This window comes from Lates calcarifer, linkage group LG13 (genome assembly GCF_001640805.2).
Source record: "Lates calcarifer isolate ASB-BC8 linkage group LG13, TLL_Latcal_v3, whole genome shotgun sequence".
NCBI classification, from domain to species: domain Eukaryota; kingdom Metazoa; phylum Chordata; class Actinopteri; family Centropomidae; genus Lates; species Lates calcarifer.
In genome coordinates this window covers 14,568,655-14,589,563 of record NC_066845.1, presented here as the reverse complement: position 1 = coordinate 14,589,563, position 20,909 = coordinate 14,568,655, and the positions used below count along the sequence as shown (strand labels likewise).

General features: G+C 41.6%; 2 protein-coding genes across 3 annotated transcripts in view; both read left to right on the top strand.

Annotated features, from left to right (window-relative positions):
- Positions 1-1,394, top strand: part of pdlim2 (PDZ and LIM domain 2 (mystique)) — a 34,192-nt gene extending 32,798 nt beyond the window's left edge. For both annotated transcript variants that reach the window (XM_018668943.2, XM_018668941.2), the window contains exon 10: positions 152-1,394. In XM_018668943.2, the coding sequence (XP_018524459.1) occupies positions 152-341 (190 nt within the window). In that variant the 3' untranslated portion in view covers positions 342-1,394. The remainder of the gene's footprint in view (positions 1-151) is intronic.
- Positions 1,395-4,881: 3,487 nt separating this feature from the next.
- Positions 4,882-20,909, top strand: part of adgra2 (adhesion G protein-coupled receptor A2) — a 37,673-nt gene continuing 21,645 nt past the window's right edge. The window contains exon 1 of the mRNA XM_018669593.2: positions 4,882-6,246. Coding sequence (XP_018525109.1) covers positions 5,942-6,246 — 305 coding nt within the window. The 5' untranslated portion in view covers positions 4,882-5,941. The remainder of the gene's footprint in view (positions 6,247-20,909) is intronic.

Genomic DNA, 20,909 nt, shown 5'->3' with positions numbered 1-20,909 from the left:
TTTTCTTTAAGATTCAAGTTAAACTGTGACGTTTGTGTGTGCTTATCTCTTCAGCTCTCAAGTTGATTTGCATTGGAAATGAGGGAAATCATTTTACACTGTTGTCAGATGGACTCGTGCACTTGTCTTGACTGCGTTCATCTCTCCACAGCACACAGGCCGTGCGCATCACGGATGACCACTTCCGCCACCCAGAGTGCTACACCTGCACAGACTGTGGCCTTAACCTCAGGATGAGAGGTCACTTTTGGGTCGGAGATGTGATGTACTGTGAGAAGCACGCCAAACAGAGGTACCAAGGCCCAGGTTCCCTCCAAGCCACCGTGTCCCCTCGCCAATGAATCTGCCGCTCCACATCTGTCCCGCCTCGGGACGTAGAGTGCTGCTTGTCTGCCCGGGGATCCACCTCATCTGACTCAGTTACAGACCTTGGGATGGGGCATGGAGGTGGACACTGATTAATGATACAGCAGAGGATGTTTCTTTTCTGATCACATTTAACTATACTTTGCAATATTATGATTCACTTTCTTGCCTTTCTTGTAATTGTATCAGAATTCGGGCTTTGTTTTTCATAAGGCCCAGCCTCCTCAGTCTCTTTAGGTTATTCTTAGCTCTAATGATGCACAGCTGCCATGGACTCAAGCCACATTACATTGTACTAAGGCCAGATTTACATAACGACAACACTTTAGACAAACTCAGCAGGACTGACTCTCACTCACTCTCTGAGGATCTGGATAATCATTTATATTTTAATCTCCTGCTGACACAAAGGGACCAAAATCTCACCTACACTGCATGCCATTTAAAAAAAAAATAAATAAATAAATAAAAAAGCACTGTACACAGACAGTGCTCTGTGTGGGTGTGTGTGCATGTGGGTGTGTATGGGTGTGTATGGGTGCATGCTTTCACATGCAGAAGTGTGGTAGCTTCTGCATGCCTTCTCTGCATCTGTGTGCATGGTTGAAGAGACAGACAGAGAAAGAGAGAGAGAGAGAGAGAAGGGAAGGGGGTTCCAAGTTATTACAGACAAGAGTTTGTGAAATTTGCGCTATAGTTAGGCCAAAAGCCCTTGGGTTTTTCTGTATTTCTTTTGTAAGCAGAATTTATTAGTAAAAATAATGATAAAATACATATTTACTGACTTGTTTGGCTGTTTTGATGCTTATGAGGGACTATAGATTCATTCAGCATACAGTATTTTTGATGTTTTTGTGATTGAACTGTATTCTATGACATAAACCATTTAAAATGCATAATGTATGCACAGGACATTTAGTGTGAAAAGAATTGATGACAATACTACACTTGTCCACTTACAGCAGTACTCAGAGATACACAATAATGTTCGCATTTCATGTGGCACTTAATAAAATCGCACAACCTGACGCTTTTTCACTGATTATGATTGTGTTGGAATAATGTTTAGAGTGAAAATATCTTCCTACATCATCACTGTTTCATTACTTTTTGCTGATGTCTGTCCTGTTTTTTTTTTTTTTTTTTTAACATATTTTTAAAATCAACTTCACATTATAAAAGTACATTTCACATTATTACTGCCTACAGGAGTCAAATAAGTTTTTTTGTCTCTCTGCCATATAGGTATGGCAAATATCACATAACACATATACATAATACTTACTTGTTTGCACAGCTGATATTTTGTCGGTGAATCCCAGGTGTAACTAATTACATTAACGATGACTCCATGACACTGAGGTGTCTCACTAAGTCGACACTACACAAATCTCTTTCTATGGGACTGGATTGAGACTGAATCCCTAATTCATCGTTCACATAAGCTGATTTGCTATTCTTGAAAAAACATGATGGCTGCTGGATGGAGTTTACAGCATTAAAGAAGGGAGGGGAACGGTTTCATTGCTATTCAAAGAACACAGGTTTGACAGACTATGCAGCATATTAGCAAGGTGAGTTGTACCTTACAGTCCCTTTGAGAACCTCCTCATGTGAAATGTGAAGCTGACTGTAGCAAACAACACCCTGGGTTGTCCAACTGTCCTGTCACTCTTTCATTGTCCACATAAAATATCACCCTGAAAAAGATCATTTTATATAATATTCGTGTAATTCACTGTGCCGGCCATCAGAGGGCAGCATTACTGTAGTTACAAATGTGTCTCTGAATGTAGGAAAGTGCTGCGAAATGTGGAAGCAAAAGTCAAGCCATGACCCCTATTATACAGCAATACTTAAATTACACATGTATCAAGGCTTTGTCTTGTATTTCCATAGAATCTCTGCACAATAAATTCCTGGTTTAGACATAAAACCTAATTTGATCACCACCATGGAAAAATGTGACACTGAGATTTATATGAAGCTGCAGCAAACAGAGCACATAAGTAAAACTTATTATTGAGAATAAAAGGTAAGTGCACAGATTACATATATGAGGTAATGCAGTCATTACACTATTGAGTGCTACCTTAACTATGCATAGCTAAATATTAAGTATATATGTACAAAGATCATAAAAATAATTTTGCAATATTTATACTAGATGAAATGCTAAACTGTTGGAATTGATACTACTGCTGGCACATCTACTGCTACTAACAATAATTCTTAATGATCAACAAAGGTATTTAGTGCTGAGAAATATCGCACCACATTATGATTTGATAACCCCATAAATTGTGGAAGCAGTGGGTTTAATGTCCCCATAAATCCTTAATTAAAACCAGGCATCCAGGAAATGCCCACAACTGCAGGACTGACTGGCAGACTGACAGAGCAGCACACAGAGGGTGTGTGTGTGTGTGTGTGTGTATACTGCTGATCATACCACTAGATGTCATGGCGTTCTCAAGAAAGACTCAGCCCACAGATGAGGGCCTTATACAGAGCCTGATGTTTGCATCCCTGCTGGAAGTTTTCTCTTGTTTATTCACTGGCAGAAACACTGTCCTGAGCTATGCCTCAGTCTCAGCTCTCACTCGGTCTGGTTTGCATCTCTTTTTGTGCTGAAAACCCCATTGTTTTTAGACATTTCTGCTCTAGCGTGTGATTTTGGAGGACAACAGGAACATGCCCGAGAGGAATCATCAAACAGCCGTCTCACGTACTGTCTGTCGTCCCTCATATCGTCTGTCATGCATCACGAAAGCTTGCGTAACTTTGACCAAAATCTCCCCCCGAAGACATTATCTCAGCTCTACTTTTTGAGCCTCCAAGCTTCTCTGCGTTCCACCTTTCCATCCTGATGTTTTCCCCTTTCTCAATACCCCACCTGGAATGGAGTCCAGATGTGGAACAGGGAGAAGGAGAGATTGCTTACTTGGCTATAAGGAGCGAGGGGGCTGAGGGGAGCATAGAGAGAAAATGTTGGAACGACATTAAAGTTTGTCTGGATGCCATTAAGTACAATTTGATGTAATGTGCAGTTTGGAACGTGACATTTTAAATGGAAACTGTGCTCTCCAGATGAGAGAGATTTTGGGCCTTGCAGAGTTGGAGGGGGGTGTTGTACTTGAAGCCTTATTTAACAGCTTGGATAAACAGCCCTCTGTTTCGTTGCTGAGCAGGCGCCCATCCACTCCTTGTGCTTTCTTTCGATAATCATGCTGGCTTTCTGAGCCCACTCCAGTGTACAGTATCATATACAGGAATAACAAACCTGGGGTCCACTGTGTGGGTCAGAGCACAGTACACCATTATGCTGCTTGCATGACTGAGGTGCCTGGAGTTTGGATATGTCAGCGAATACATGTCAAGCCCAATTGCATAAAGTCCCTTTTCAAAAGCTTTCCTGCTTCACCTTCTCATATTTTTGAAATATTCTCCAGATCTGAATCGCCACGGTCTCCGTCCTCCCCAGGCCTCTCGTATATCAAAAAGTATTTTTAAAACTGAAATCCATTACTGCATTTTGGGAACCTTCCATACATGGGATCAAGAAAAAAAAAAAAAAAAAAAAAAGTGAAAAGGAGACCTTGAGGAAGTTTATGATCCTCTGTATTTTTTGGATTTAAAAAAATATTGTTCTTTCCACAAGAGATTTAAGCTTTGGAGTATTTTTCTCTCAGAGTATCTCTAAATCAAAACATTTGGCTTGTGCAAGCATCAACACACAGTTGTTCTGTTAGCTCATGTATTAAATCTACTTTAGCATCAACAACATACGGTATGTAAAGAGCAACACTCACTCTCTGTTGACTTTAAATTGGGCTTCAATACTTGTTAGTGGCCATTACCACATAAAAACTTGTATTCAAGAACCTATATGTTGCAATGAATTATGGGTAGCTTGCCGTTGCCCACAGCCTCCAGGTGGACATGAAAATAGCTACCTCTGGGACACAAAAATATACCATTAACTCATATCATAAAGTTATCATGTACAATATGACAGCTCAGGCTCAGTACATTTTCAAGATCAAACTCCACTGTGCAACCATTACTCTCTCTGCAGCAACAATACAGAATTTAGTAAAATGTAGCCTATCTATAAAAGTCTTCACTTCCTCCTCCTTCCCGCTGATTGAATGAAAAGCCTTTGATCTGCTGAAAACACACAATACACAAGAGGCCTTCAGCACTCATTCATAACTTTAGTTTGCTCTCCCAATGGAGGCACTCATTGAAATCAAGACCTTCCTGTCTTCTACAACTTGGATGGAAACGGGCCGATTCAAATCGAAAAGCAGCAAAGCAGCAAAGCAACAGCAACGTGGCTTTGAACCACTTTACGTGTCATTAATTCAGCCATTATTTCACCAAACAGGCTTTTCTTTCTCACAAACCAATGGTTTCCTGTTATGACATTACACAGTTTGGGTGTTGTAGTTCATGTCATATAATGATGATCAGTTGCCCTTACCAAACAAATATACATTAAATCCTAAAGAGGAAATGCTAATTATATAAAAGTGAAAAATAAAAGAAACTTTAAGTTGATCAGTTGTTCCAAAGATACAACAAACATTATGTGTTTTGTTTTTTGTTTTGTGCAGTCTAACATATCATTTAAGCCAACTACAAATATCCCTCTGGAGTGTGTCTCATCAAGTTTGATGTAGGTGTGTGGGTTGAGTTCAGGTGGGTGAAACCATTGGTCACATGTGAAACCTCCTCTCTGGCTGGATGCGCTAGGACCGCGGGGACCAGAGCGCAGACGGAGACGGAACGGGCGCACTTGGGGTTGTAACTAAGTGAGTTTGAGTGTGACAGAGGCAAGCAGGCAAAACCGCTAGCTTGTGGGAATTAACAGGGAGCCGATCAAGACCAGCTCACTTATTTTCCAGGTCCGAATTCATTGTTTTTTTTTCCTCCCTTCGTGTTTTATTACAAGTTGCGCTCGAGATAAAGTTTACGGAGATCTCCGGGATCCGGGAAAAAAAAACAGTGAGGAAAAGTTTTAAGAGCAGCGAAACAACAGAGAAAAGTTAGAGAATATACTTTTTTTTTCCTTTCCTCATTCAAAAAGGTGACAGTGCGGTTCTGGCTGTGAACGCTTGGTCATAAATCTCATCGTCTTCTGGATTAATTTTATGAGGGCGAGATGGTAATCTATACATCCTCAAACATCCTAAAAGAGATGTAAATCTCCTCTAAGGTTATCAATACGACCACCAACTCTTAAGGACAGAATCCCGCGCCTGTCTGTGGGTGCTGAAGACGTCTGGATGGACTCACACACACACACACACACACACACACACATCCCTTGGATTAATTAACTGTTTGGACCAAAGGGAGTAGTGCGCCCGGGCTGCCATGACATAATGGGACACTTGGAAAATCAGCGGTGCTGAATATTTTTGGAATGACCGGATGATGTGTGTTCGTTACTGAGCGGAGGATCTACCAAGTTTACCATTCATTCAAAAAAAAAAAAAAAGAAGAAGAAAGATAATTTTCTTCTTGCCCCACTTACTCCCTCCGCAAAGCTTCATGGTGGAGATATGGGATGATGACTGGAGGCGGGGGTGCAGCTGAGGTGAGATCCAGCCGAAGGACAATGTTTGCGCCCGGCGTTGGCATCCCTCCGCTGCCGGGGCGTCTGGTACTGATGCTGCTCCTACTGTCCGCCTCCGAGCCGAGGCTCTCCCGGGCTTGTCCCGGGCTGCTCGCCTCCACCAGCGGCTGCAGCTGCACGGACGAGCGGTCCAAGGCGCACGGCGTCCAGGCTTTGGGCAGAAGGGTCAGCTGCAGCAAGGAGGAGCTGACTGAACCTCCGGATCCCAGCCTGTTCCCCAACAGGACAGTCACTCTGTGAGTCTGACGAGTTTACTGTACCCTCTGAACTAATGACATGACACTGTGCTAACAATTTAATCATTCTATTGTGGCCTACAGTGGCTTGTGCCTGTGATACTGGAAGAAAATGAATTAACCAGTCTGACATAGTTAAAGTCAGCGTGATCTATAATTGGATGAGAAGTCAGAGTTTCCACAGTGTCATATTATAGGTTTGTTCAGTTTTAATGCTGTAATTCACATAAAAATACCCAGTATGAAAAAACCAATGGCTTCACATATGAGTTCAGTATTCTGATCAGGCCCACACACCCGAGACTCTGACCCCATGACCTTACAGTTAACTGCACTGAGGACTTGTTGCAGTAATAGGGCTTGTTAGGTCAGAAGTTTACATCTTGATCTAGTTTAACTCTGTAGTGGTGGGCTGAGTGGTTGGCTCTCTGTAAAGCATTAAGAAGATCAGTGAGAGGGCAGACTGACTGTAGCCATCATCGTGGCCCAGCCTCTTTGACACAACTCTGTCACTTTAAATTTGTCTCTGACCCAGCCAGGCTCTCAGAGTTCAGCCCCCGCTTTCTTCCTCCACCACCACCACCACCACCACCCTGTGCACATGGTCCAGCTGACTTGGCCTTGCAAAAAGTGCAATAAACAGAAACATATTTTGAGTATTTTATATCAGGCCCTGTGTTTTACTGGTGGGTTGGCGCCTATTTTTAATACAGCAACACCCTGTCTCAACAAGCACCTTCAGGGTGAGGACAGAAAACACCAAAAACCATTTGGTGAGAACCAGACATCAGTGATTCCAGGCCAGTTCAGTTTGAGATTTTTTTAATTATGGAGCAATTATTTGTGTGGTCCATTTGGACACAACTTGAAAGGGTCACATCGTGGGCCAAAACACACTATCTTTCATGACGGATGAGCTACCAATCTGTCAATGACACATTTTTTGGGTGGTGTTTGTGCTCAGTCGAAATTCAGCATTCTCTTCACAGCTGCTCAGACTTCTCTGAAGGCATTGCTCATTCCCACAGTATGTTACTGTCTCCGTTCTCTGACCCAGTGGGAAAAATGTTAGCTGCACATGGGCACAGTAAAAAAAACATGTTCAACTGTCCCCACTGCAGCGAGTCTATGAGGTAAAGTAAGGGGATTTATGCCCCAGGAGAGCTAAAGGCAGCCAGCAGTCCATTTATAGGGCCTTATGTTTCTTGCTTAATAAAGGCAGGGTAAACATCTGGGGAACACATTGCTGAAAACCCAGAGGGAAAAAAAGATGGCTTGGGTGGCAGTGGTCGAGGTGATTGAAGATAATCTTCCATCCCCGTACCTACTAATTTTGGTTGAGTTGTTTTTGTACAGATGTTTAGCATTCTGTGACACTTCCATGAGGCTCTATACTAGGAGCAAACAATTCCACCCATAATCCGCCATTTTCTTTACCTTTCCGCCGAGAACAGCGGTGTCTGGAAAGTTCATTTTCCTGAAAGATTCGGTGAGTTCCTCAAGCGCCCGTGCTCCCATTGTTGCTCATGACATTAGCTCCAGATGTGGAATGTGAGAAGTTGTGTTGATATTCGTGTTGTTCCTGACATTCCTCAGTCCGCTCTGAGACTGCAGACAGTATCCCAGGTGCAGCAGGGGGAGATTTCTCTGGTGGGCCTGCACCACCTCGGTCCCTCCCCGCAATCGACCGGCCTGACAGCCAGCCCCGCTGCCCTCCATCCTGGGGCAGCCTGGAGGAATGCTCTGCTCCATGCTGAGCAGGCAAAGGCTGGAGGACACCAGGCCCAGGGCTTCCGGGGCCGGCTGCTACGTGTAATGCACAACAGCTGGACCCTGTGAACATTCCAGCTGAGGCCCCTCAGCCTCATGGGAAATCCCAATGGGGATTTGTTTATTAAAACTATTAGTTGGCTGTTTGTTGTTCCTGCCAGCCATAAAGGAGCAACCAGTCACCCCAATATTATCACCTCCTTCTTCGGTTTGTGAATGCCTGCGCCATACTTTGATTACATTGCTGTGTGTCAGGTCATACACCGCTTCTATAAACTCACACTAATCACTGGTTTAATGATGCATCATGCTAGTCTCAGCCTTCCTCCACGAGCTCCAGCCGTCTGTTCCACTTTCCCTCTTTTTCTTTATCTCCAGCTCCCCATTTCTCTCCCCTTCCCACTCCCTCTATCATGAGTTCATCCACACGCAGTAACTCTCAACCTAAATATTTAGTCGTCTTGGTAGGAAACTGCCATCTCCAAACTCCTTCCAGATGTGAGCCTGCGCAGGCTTGTGTTTAGGCCTAATTATGCACGTCTGAAAAGGAGCTGGATCACTGGGAGAGGAAGAGGAGCGGAAGGGTAGAGAAGGGAATATAGATAAGAGTGCGAAAAAAGGCAGGAAGTGCCCTTGTAGAGGAGGAGAAAGTAGGAATAAATGACGGAAGTTGAAAAGAGACTGAAGTGAAGGAGAAAGTTGAACATGAGGAGTAAGAAGAAGTGGGAAGAGGGAACGAGGAGGGGAACAAAAAAAAAAGAGAGAGAGAAAGAGCAGAGCAAGAGAGAGGATGGAGGAGGGAGAGGAGAAGCTTGGCAGGCGGTTCAGAGAGATGTGCCCCTGGAGACTGAAATCTCCCCAGCCCCTGACTAACAGATCTTCGACACTGGGGTGAGAGGGAGGAGGAGGAGGCAGGGCTCCCTCAGTGAAGCAACATAGCTTCAACTTCCAAAGCATTGCTCCATGTCTCTATTATTATTAGTCTTTTGAAAGAGTGTGAAAGAAGAACTTTGGTTATTTTGGGGATGGAAAGAAAATGCTGTGCCTGCGGATGGATATATATCATACACATTTAGGGCTATAATCCCGAAACACGCACAGCAATAACTCCTTTCTCAGTGTTGTGTGGCGGCAGCTGTGCTTGTTTTAATGTTTTAATGGATAACAGACAAATGAAGGGATCGTACAGTGGCAGTCAATGTGTGAATGCACTGGTGCTTCATAGCTTGTGGTTTTTACCCAAGTCAAAACCATACTCCTCCCTTGGTGTATTTTGTTGTCATCGTCGTCAGTGACTGATGGCTTCAGCTCAGCGGGTACCAGGCTGAATGAGTGGGCGCACATGGTGCGGGGTCAGAATGCCTATCATTGGTCTGATGCCGCTTCACCTAAGACAGCTGCGAGACAGTTGCTCCCTGCATGTTTGCACTAGAGCCCTGTATGCCGATGTTGCTGGCCGGTAGTCAGGGGTTTAAGATAAAAATATTCCAGCTAGGGTGGTAATATTTTTATCACTAAGGGTCATTGTTGGAAATGAACAGTTAAAGTTCCAGTTTACACTGGAGGAGGGGGAAGGGGGGTTGTTGCTGAACAAAGGCTTGACTATAGTTATGATTAATATGCTTATTTGCTTTCTCGCCTGGAGTCAGATGTGAAGATTGATACCACTTTCATGGCTGTAAACAAGATCTGAAGCCACAGCTCGCTGCCAGTTAGCTTAGCTTAGCATAAAGACTGAAAACAGTTTGCCAGTTCTGTCCAAAGCTAACAAACTCTGCCCACCCAGTTGCTCTAAAGCTCACTAATTAACATGTTACATCATGTTTGTTCAATGCATACAAAGTGTAAGCGTATGAGTACCCTTGTTTCTGGTCTTAATGCTAAGCTAAGCTAACCGGCTGGTAGCTATGGATAGAGTGTTCTTCTCATCTAGCTCTCAGCGTGAAAGAGAATAAAAGTATTTCCCAAGATGTTAAAACATTCCTTTATCCAAATTTTGTCTTGATCTTGTGTTGGTCATAACCTCAAGGCTTGAACAGCTTATATTATTTTTTATTTGTGAAAATAAAAACACGTTAAGTGTATGAAACAAAATGATCTAAGCTCAAACGTCTCCTTACTAGCTTTTCAAAGCTTTCAATTGCAATTTACTGTCTTCTTGAGCAGCCAAGTGTTGACATCATGTGAAGCAGTTAAAAGCTCCAAAAACCTAGTAAATGGACCTGTGACATTGTTTCATTTTACTGTCTTTATGATTTGAATAATAAAAAGAAACTGGGGACAAAATTCACATCAATAAAGTATTTTATTAGCTGCAAATGTAAAGAGGAGCTCAAAAGTAACACACACTGAAGGAAAACCCTGTTGCATTGCTCTCTGCAGATTGAAATAGTTGAAATGACGGTTACTACTATTTTCATTATTACCTTATTTCATTTCCTCATGGCACCTCTCTGGGGTCACTTCTTTTTTTGTCATTTTGAAAAATACACAAGTTACTGTTCCTGATAGTTTACACTTCTGTTTTCATACAGATTAAACAAATGAGATTTAACATGTAAATTCCTGAGTTTTAGCTGTGCCGTTTGGCAGATTTCGTTACCTTTGTACAGAGCCAAGCCAGCTGTTTCCCCGTTTCCAGTCTTTGTACTGAGCTAAGCTAACTGGCTCCTGGCTCTAGCTTTATATTTACCAGACAACTGAGTGCAACACACCAGAGTTTAACCAATCTGCTACAGGAAAGGTCTAGAGGTTGAATGTGCTTTAACAGCAGTGTCTGATGGAGCGGAAGGGGCTTGTTTTTTACACTTAACCCCACATTTGTCTGGTTTTCCTGTATTCATTTTTTGGTTCCATTTTGGCAACCATCATGCAGTCTGTTATCGTTTACTGCATCTGAAAAATCCTCTGCGTCTCTGCTCAGTCAAAGCCGACTCACCTCAACAGTATCAACGACTGGCTACAGTAAGACCCTGTGTGCCTTTAATCACCATTTTATCTTCTGAGTCACATCGTCGGTCTCTCACTTGTGGCCCGTGTGCATACGGATACCAAAGGGCCAGCAGATGTGTCGGTGGTTTATGTTGGGTCTGTGAGTCAGTATGTGCTGAGACAGGAGTATGACGATGAAACGTCCCAAACATTCGTCTTATCAGCGGGGAGAATTCCAATAGCTGGGTGAGCACAGGACCCCGGGCATTCCTGCAGCGATAGGGTTTATTTATGTGGGGAAAGGTGTTGAGAGGAGGAGAAGCGGGCTCTCCTCCGCACATGTTAGGTGGGGCAGTGGTCAGCAATAAATCAAAACAGCAAACAAAGGCCTGACACTGGATACTCTGGGCTTTATACCCAGCTGCAGCACCTGCCAATACCACACAAGCCTCTGATTTTATTGTGCCCTCGCAGGTCAAGGTAACATGACCCGGGTGGGACATCTCCACAGGCTTACTGTGCCGTACTGTGGCTGCCCGCCTGTTTGGATGATGAATGTGTATTTTACTTATCACCTTGTTGTGTTTGTTGATTAAAAGGCTGCGATATTTCAAAACTTGGCAAAAACAGAGAGATGTGTTGTCATAGTAATCTCATATCCCCAAGTGGCTTTTTGTTATTTTAGTTTTTCTTTTCGCGCCGCTCTCTTCTTATCTTACTCCAAAAATGCCTGACTTTGACTTTTCATTGCCAGTGCTAACTTCCCTCTCCCTGTGTCTGACCACAGCGGCCCCCAAAGTTCCTGCTCTGGGTCGACAACACACGGATGCAGACGGAGATAATGGGTGTCTATAGTGGGAATGCCTGTGGCTTCAGTGTGTGTGTGTGTGTGTGTGTGTGTGTGCGTGTGCATGTGCATGTTCTGTCTGTTAGTTTTCCTGATATGCTTACCCTCGAAGTCACCAATCTAATCTGAGTATTCGTAAATTACTTTTTAATGAATCTTTAGTTGGATTTACTCCAAGTATTTATCTACAATAACATATCTATCTATGAATATCTGCTAGCTTTTATAACTATCAGCATTTCTTTAATTTATCTTTCTCATCTGAGAGTTTTATATCCAAATTTTAAGACAAACTGGCACCCACTACAGATCTTATTAATTAGCATATTTGAAAATAAAAGTTGATTGATTTGTCAATATACAAAAAACTACAACTCCAATGAAAATCTTCCAGCAGGATCTGTGGGAGCATCTGCAGTCAGGTACTTTTTAGCTGTGGGATCTGCTGTCTAGAAATTTCTGCACTGTCCTGTTGAGCTGTGATTACAAACATGTCTGAGCCCCCATGATGGTCTAGGGCTTATGGGAAATGGGATTTATTGAAGGCAGCTAAAAACAGACATATTGAGTAACCAATGCTATTAAATCTTCTTAAACTATACAGTCAAGATATATGGAGTGATATACACAACATACTGTTGAGTTAGGCCATGTTCCAAAGCTGGATCGTTAGTTGTTTGCATTCTCATAATAGTAAGTGGGATTTTGATTGAGGTTCTTGTGTTTGGAACAGAACCCAGAAGTTCTGGTTTCACTTTGGCTCTTTGTAGGATATAGTTTGACATTGTGGGAAACATACTTTATATGCCTTTTTGCCAAGAGTTTGATGAGAAGTTTAACACCACTCTTTTATTTGTCGGCTCAATATGAAGCTTGAGCCAGGAGACAGTTAGTTTAGCTTAGCATAGAGATTGGAAAAAGTGGGAAACAGCTAGCCTGACTCTGAGGTAAGTCCATGTGAAAAACATTTTGGTTTGTGTACTTACTAAGTTACCAGACACGACAGGTCAATAAGTAAAATTCAGAGGTGCTGGTGGATGTATTTTTTTCATCTTTGGACAAAGCCAGGCTATCTGTTTCCCCCTGTTCCCAGTCTTTATGCTAATCTTAAAGTCTGTTGGTTCTAGCGTCATACTTAACAGATGACAGTGTTATTAATCTTGTCATCTAAGTCTTGGCAAAACAGTGAATTTCCCAAAATGTCCCAAAACTATTCTTTTAAGTCTGCATATGAAGGTTGTAGATCATGCAGGGACAAATAAATGAATCCCAGACTTTTCCTCTGTAACACAAAGTTACTCATACATTAAATTTTAGTAGATTATCAATATAGATTGTGGCTACTTTTTCTAATTATTTGATTACATGTAAACCAACCAACATCAGCTCATTTTCAAAAAGTTCTCTGTTGTCACTCCAAACCATTTTAATGTTGAGTATGCTATTACGGTAACATATTACCACAAGATATTAAAAATCTGTCACTGCAGTTCTTTCATCCATTGCTCCTTCTGTCAATATGAGTTGGTTTATAGCCCCAGTCAAAGGCACAGAACAAGTTGTGAAATAAAGCAATAAACTTTTATTAAAATCTTTGCTCATGGAGATAACCACTGATTAAAGATACAGCTCAAATGTGTATTACTTCAGCTGAAGTCAAATAATTCTTTGGAAAGCATGTTGGTCTACCATATTTTTTTTATAGTACTTGCCTTATGATTGTTTAATAATTGTTAACTAAATTCTGGTGTCACTGGTTGACACGCAGTAATTAGGTTTGGGGTGATATGAACACTGATTCACAAGATTTTGTGGTCACATAGAAACAAAAACAAAAAACACAACCTTCTCACAGATGCCTCTAAAGACACTGCGAAAGTATCTGGGGCAGAAAGATTTTAGCCAACTCTTTGTAAAAGCAGCCTGATTTGCCAGCAGTCTTTGCTCAGGAGCAGAAAACAGAGGCTGGTTATGAGGCAGAACAATGAGACAATGTTAGCCAGGCATACACCACATTCCACTCTCACTGTCTCAAAAGGCAAAATTCACTAAATTGCCTCATTAAAAGTGTAAAAACACTTTAGACAGTGATTAAACTGACTATTGTGTTCCTACTCTGCAGCCATAAACTTTAAAGTTTGGTTTGTCTTAACTTGTCTTTGACTCTAAATATTGCAATGATTTATTGCAGCTTTACGCTAAGGCGGTGGTATTTCAACTTGTGTTCCCTGGCTGTTAATATTCATAGCAGCTACTTGTTTATGTCTTTAAAGTTCACTGGTTGTCCAGCTTTAGTAAACTGTGTGTAGACGGCACGAGAAGTGCACTTCAGGGACGGTTCCTGTTAGCAAAACACGATGAATTGTCTAATAAGACTAACTCAGAGTGGGGGACCTTCCTCTCCAAAGTGTGTATTGTGTTTGTGTGTGAGTCTGTTTGCCTGTGTGCACACACATATGGGAAGGGCGTGCATGGCCACAGCTCTCAAAATAGGCTTCAGTCCTCCCCTCTCTAATTAGAGACATTTCAAAAACCCAGATTTTAATTTTAGACTAGTAGCTTTTGGGCCACTTATGCGCACATACACACACACAGTGACACACACACATGCACATATTGAGTTAAACATACACACTTTCCGTATAAATAAATCTGATAGGTCACACACTTGAGCATCTAAATCTGCACACACATACACACACACACACACACAGAGCCACAAACCACAAAGCCTTACTCCCAGCCTGGTAACCCAAGCACAATGCAGTACACTCTATAATAAGTGGTTGCACATATCAAATGCAGGAGCACACTCCCCGTATCTAGCTTCAAGGCAGGAAAGTATAATAATAAAACAAAGTAATGTAAGATTCTCTACATACTATAAATCATCCAACTCATATTTTTTTTTTAATCTCTTTAACATGTATGACAAGAATCTGTTCCTTTCCTTAATGTGGCTTCTCTTGCCCTCCTCTCCCCATTTGATGAGCGAATTACTCAATCAAGGGGTTCGTGAAATGATTTCATAAAAAATATTTTGCATGCAATTACATGGATGCCCCCTTCCATGACAGGCGGTAAATGGGGCTTGTAGCTTGGCAGCATTCCCTGGTGGCTGCTACAAGCCCCTCTGCTGGGTCATGCACAATGGGCACATTCAAATCTTGACATGCATTTGCTGCTAAAGTGCCTGTTGTGCTCAAGGGCATTTAGTCTCTCTGTTACATTCAGTGCCGTGACAAGCCCAGGGTGCAAGGGGCTCCTGGGACTGCTGGCTTAGGTGGCTCTCGGTCTTTTGAAAATGAAAGGGTTAAGCTATTTGGACGGACCCAGGCGCTGAACAGTCTGGAGGCCTCTTATAAAGTACTTATTGTAACAAAGATGACACAGCCACCTCCCAGTCTGAGAGATCTCTTTGCTTATGCTCTTTCATTCCTCCTTCCTCTCCTTGTCTCTGCAAAAAGTGTCTATTAGCAGGAGAGAGACTGAGAGACTACAGCTGGGTTCAGCTGATGCAGGATTTTTGAAACCTGACACATATAACTGTAAACTGTCAACAGTCATGAATGTGCCAACAGTTGGATCATTTTCATACCATAAAATGAATGACAATAATTCTAATGTTCTCAAGCTTAAGATCATGTAATGCACAGCCAGCACAGTAGCAAATCTATAAATCTACAGTCCAAACATAATCAAACCATCTGCACCATATTCATTATATTTGGGTCGGGTTGACACCAGCTGAAATATGAAATTTTTACTGTTTTATTTTTTCTCCACAGACCACTTACGCACATTTCCTGAAATGACAATTTACTTTACCAAAACTATAAACACAAAAAAAGCCACACATAGGCTGGCCAAACCTCAGACACTGGAGACAAAATTAAACACTTTATTGAAAACATGTTATCTTCCATCAAATTTAAACTACAGATTACTTCTTGCCTTTGGAAGACATACAGGAGCTGCCAATTATAGAAACGCCTCTGAAATAAATGAAAAACTACTATAATGAATCAGGACACTGGCAAAAAAACAAAAACGAAAAACAAAAAAACCCCCAATTTTTTTCCCATTTTGAACAACTTATTCAACTTGTTCATTTTGTAATTCTGTACATCTGAGAATTACTAGTATTGGTTTTGCTGTATTGACAGCATAGTAATACATTACAAAAATGCATTACATTTCCTTTGTTGTCCCTGGTGTTTACATAGTTCATCAGTTTTTCATCAACATGGTGACAGGCATTCAGTATTAGTAGAGAAGAAAAGTTGGGAAACCAATAATACAATAAAATTTTCACAGAAAGATCTGATTTAAAATAATTCATAATAGTCTTTACTTTATGCATTTAGCATTCATCTTTATGTTTATTGTCCTCGCTTGGAAATCTGTTGCATCTGTCTGTCTGCATGTGCAGGCTGAATTCTTTTTAGCTGCTTCAGTTTCAGTTGTCCTGATATTGTACATACTGGCTCACTGTCATGACTTACTGGGACACTTGAGTAGAACAGAGACTCTGTTAATGTCATTAGTGACATCTGTGTTTTACCTGTGAAAACAAGGCTTATGTGTGTGAAAACAGGCCAATAACTTTCCTTGATTTGCTGAAAGTGTTTCTTTAGTGGTTGTAAAAATAAAATATCACCATGCAGGATATACCAGCAAACCTACTGTATGTACCATTGGCGGACACACACACACACACACACACACACGCACACACACACACACACACATATCATGTGACATGACATGACCCAGAATTCCCGGCCACTAATGAAGGTCCACGCCAATTACTGCTGCAAGTTTGTCGCTGCAGGAGCCCCAACTTGTGTGTGTGTAAAGGTACACAAGTGACTAAAGTGTCTGTCACTCCAACCTTTTCAAGACAGTTATCGTGCACACAATTGATCTCTCATGTATAATATTGTTGAATACACAAATTTGTTTTGTGTATTTTGAAGCCTGTGCCTCTTCAGATATGAGTCAAATAAATCATTTTCCTCAGCATTTATCTCTCAATATCTTAATTTCCCTGATGTAGCAAAACCTACCTATGAACAATTTAGAAACGTCATAATATCTGAATGCAACATATAACACCGGTATAATGATATTATTCCTTCTCTTTGATGTATTCTGACCTCTGAAATCAGAGTCTTTGAATGAGGCCAGCTCCTCGCCTATGAGGTTAAACTGAGATGTAGTGTAGTTCTGTAGTGGCTTTTGATCTATTAGGCCTGGCATGTGGATGGAGGAATGGCAACCTCGGAAAACCTGGTAACAGCCAAATTCAGTAATACAGTTTTTAATCCATCTTTTGGTTCAACCACAATATTTTGTAGATCCATTACGTCTGTTCTCATTACTCTGAGTGCTATGTGTGTGATGTGTATATAAAGAGAAATGCTGCCGTGTCCACTTAGTTCTCCTCTGTGAACTGCCAATATACTTGAAATGCAACTCTGGCAAGCAAAAGCTACTTAAATGGAAAGTAAAGAGGGAAAATGCAGTTTAACACACACACACTCACACACACACACACACACACACACACGCTAATGATACTGTATAGAAAGTTCCTAGCTGTAACATACACAGATTAAAGTGCTCACACAATACTCTGCTGTTAGTGTAAAAGTGGATAATCGTATTGCTTTCAGCAGAATTTAATTACCTCTAAGGAAAATTCCCTCAAGGCTAAATTATTATGTTTTATTTTTATGAACTTAAGCGCTGCTGTGACATAGACCAGCATGTGCATTATCAAGTCAGCATGCTAATTAAACCGGGCTTAATTCAATAATGACGCTCTGAGACTCTCATTGAAAATCACTCTCATTATCTGGCTCCCATTGGTCTCCGAATTAGGACTGGATTTATGGCACATTACCAATCTCTTTCAAGGGTTCTTGTCTTTCACCTCGCGTGTGGTCCTTGAGGGTAAGAGACCTATCCAAAGTTAAATGATGTTTACACAGTGGCCCGTTGGGTTGTTTTGACTCTCTTTATTACACAGAACCTGCACCTCTCTGTCTCTGTTGGCCTCAGCACGCTAGAGATCAATGCTCGGGGTGAAACGGGAGGTGGGGCGCTCAGTCTTTACACTGTGATCAGCATCCAGTCAGACTTCAGCAGCTTGAGGTGTTTTGGGGGTGATGCTGCATGCAAATGCACAGAGTAGTAGAGTGAGCAGCTTAGCCTGCAGATAAATTCTTATTAAATATGAAACCTTCCTTAAGATGCTTGTGGGGGTGGTTTGCTGGTAGAGGCCTGCAGCTACATAGAGCTCACTGTCTAGATCCAAGATGCCTAAATATTTGGAATGCAACCGAGGCCAACTGGAATCAGCGCTTTTTACTCAAATGCATCTCATTCATGTCCTGGACTACATGCCAAACCAGGATGAAGCATTTCCTGTATATTTTTCCCACTTATATATAAAAAAAACAGAAGCTTTAAGTGTTTTTAGTAGAGAGACAGGATGAAGGGTGCAAAGTTATTGACACCAGACTTTCAGTGGTAACCGACTGCACACAGGACATCCTGTTGTGTTTGGGTTTATAGCATTCAAGCTGCGGTTATAGGACAGGAGATAGAAGGATGTGTTTTCCCTCTCTGTCCCTCTGCACCAGGTTGCGATCTGGAAAGCTGAAAGGAGTCTGTTCAAGCTGCTGCTCCCTGTGTTTGGTGCATGTGCACCACACAGTGGGCCTTCCCAAGCTCCACCACAGAGATGATTCCTCAGTCAAAATGATGACTGGTTGACAATGACCCAAAACCAAAAGCAGATGTAGGAAAAGCATTTGACAGACAGTTACAGTTAACAGTACACACAGGTACCCGTGCACACATACATCAGGCACTCACAGACAGCGAGACAGCCCTCCAATTAAGTGTCAAGGGGGAAAGAGCGGAAGTAAATCAGTGAGCAAATACGATTTGCGACATGCTGTCATACCCCCGTGTGGCTCTCAAAGGCTTTGTGGGTTTAGGAAGCAAATTGAGCAAACCAACAAAGTAAGTGGCACGGTGCAGGGAGGAGCTGCTGTGGTTTACTAGACAAGACTCTTTGTATGGCTTTTACTTTTTCACACTCCATTGCGCACCAAGGAAACCCTGAGCTTACACTGTGCTTTGGAACTTAATCCTGACACATGAGGGGGATACTAGTAGTGGCCATACTTTATGTGTTATAGTAATTAATTAACTGAAATGACCACAAAAACATTTTTATTTCTTCCAATATACTTCTGTAAATCCACACTCAACTGTGCAACTAATACTTAGTTAAAGTTTGCTTTGTCAACAGTATATTTGTTTGGATAGATCTCTGCCAACATCTGGGATAAGGAGATGTGAAGGATTTTTCATCCATTTATATTGGCATTTTGAACAGGTCATGTTAAAAGACTATATTGTTTGAATTGTAGTTTGAATTTATGTGGTAGAACACTGCAATTTGTACCCCCAAAGTTTCAAAATTACTGCAATTTTCTCAAGGTTACTGCTGGCTTAATGGGGTATTTTTGAAGGTTTTTAATCTTTATCCATTTCTCCACTAATCATACCCTTTCAGCGGAAACCAGATTTTATTCAGAAGTTTGCCAAAGGGCTCAACACAATCAACCAAAGTCAACTAATTTTGAAAAGTGTAGGCTGTAATTAGTACAGTTAGGCAGTTATTAAAACAGTTTTGGAGCAGGTTTGGGTCCAGGTAAATAATAGAACACGTACAAGGACAGAGCACAGGATAACTTTCAACCATAAGATGATGATGATTTTATAAGAGGCTCAGGTTTGTCACTGTTCAATAACATACTCTGTAGCCTTTTATTTTTAATCTTGGTTGAGTGAAAAAAAAAGATTCATATGCGTTCATTTTAATTTTGTGTCTGTCTACCCTGTTTAACCCCTTTGCTACATATGAGTAAGTTTCACAGTGGAAGCTGGTGTCTGTGCTTCTGTTTGACCTGACTCCTTGTTTATGACATAAACTGTTTTACGTTCTTCATGTAAATGAATTATATGAAATGGTTAAATGGGATCCTGGAGCCTTTATGTGGCCCTGTTTCTTTCTTTTCTTTATTGATTAGATGGATTCAATTAGCCGATCTGATTTCTCTAAGGCCTTTGTGGTCTGAAAGAGTTAAGTGAATGAGAGATGCTAAGTGCAGCTCTGAGATACCATCCATGGTCTGGACTAAGTTAACACGCTGTCGTGCCATGTAGTGTACAGTTTATTGCTCTTGAAAGAAGAATAACTCAATCTTCCATCTGATCTGTCACTGATGTTGAATAGAAATAAGCTACTCGTGTACAGTAAAGCCTCAGTAGAAACAGTACTTAGCAGACGTCGGGCTTCCTGGTGGCGTGGACTTCCACGATTAAGAAGCTACTCATCTTCTGTGCTAGTAAAGCTCTGTTAACCTTTGTATACTCTGGTGATTAAGTGATGCACTCTCATATGCCTCAGCTGTCACCTGCCTCCGGACACAGCCCCGTCTGTCTGATGGCTGTCCAGGAAGTGCTCTCTCTACAACCCCTGACCTCTGAAACCGGGTTCTGAATAAACAGCTAATTGACTGGGTTTCCTGTTTAGCCTGATGGGAACGCCGACTATTTCTGTCTGTTTACAGAGTTCTGCCCCTCTCTCTCTCAGAGTTGTACGGTCTGCATTGTTTATGAAAGAACAATGTCCTTCTCTACAACTGTGCTCCAAACATCAGGCTTTGGGGATTATACAGTAGTGTCCAGCCTCTGCAAGTCCCCTGCGTTCCTGGAAATCTGCGCCTTTTGTTGTCTGTGGGAGGGTTTCAGTTAGCTCATTTTGTGGTCTTTGTTTATTTATGAAAGTCAGCTTTCAAGTCACGGTGTACAGAGTAGCAAGCTAATTGAAATATTATGTGTTGAAAAGTCTTAACTTGAGACAAATAATGGTTATTGTGATAGAATGCAACATGTGAATTTCTTTTCTTCTTCCAAGTGCACATGAACACAACACAGAAATAAACACATCTGAATAGTTTTTTGAGGAGGAAACTCTGTAAATCGTACTGTAATCGTATGAAAGGTCATATTTTGTTCTTAAAAGGTTTGC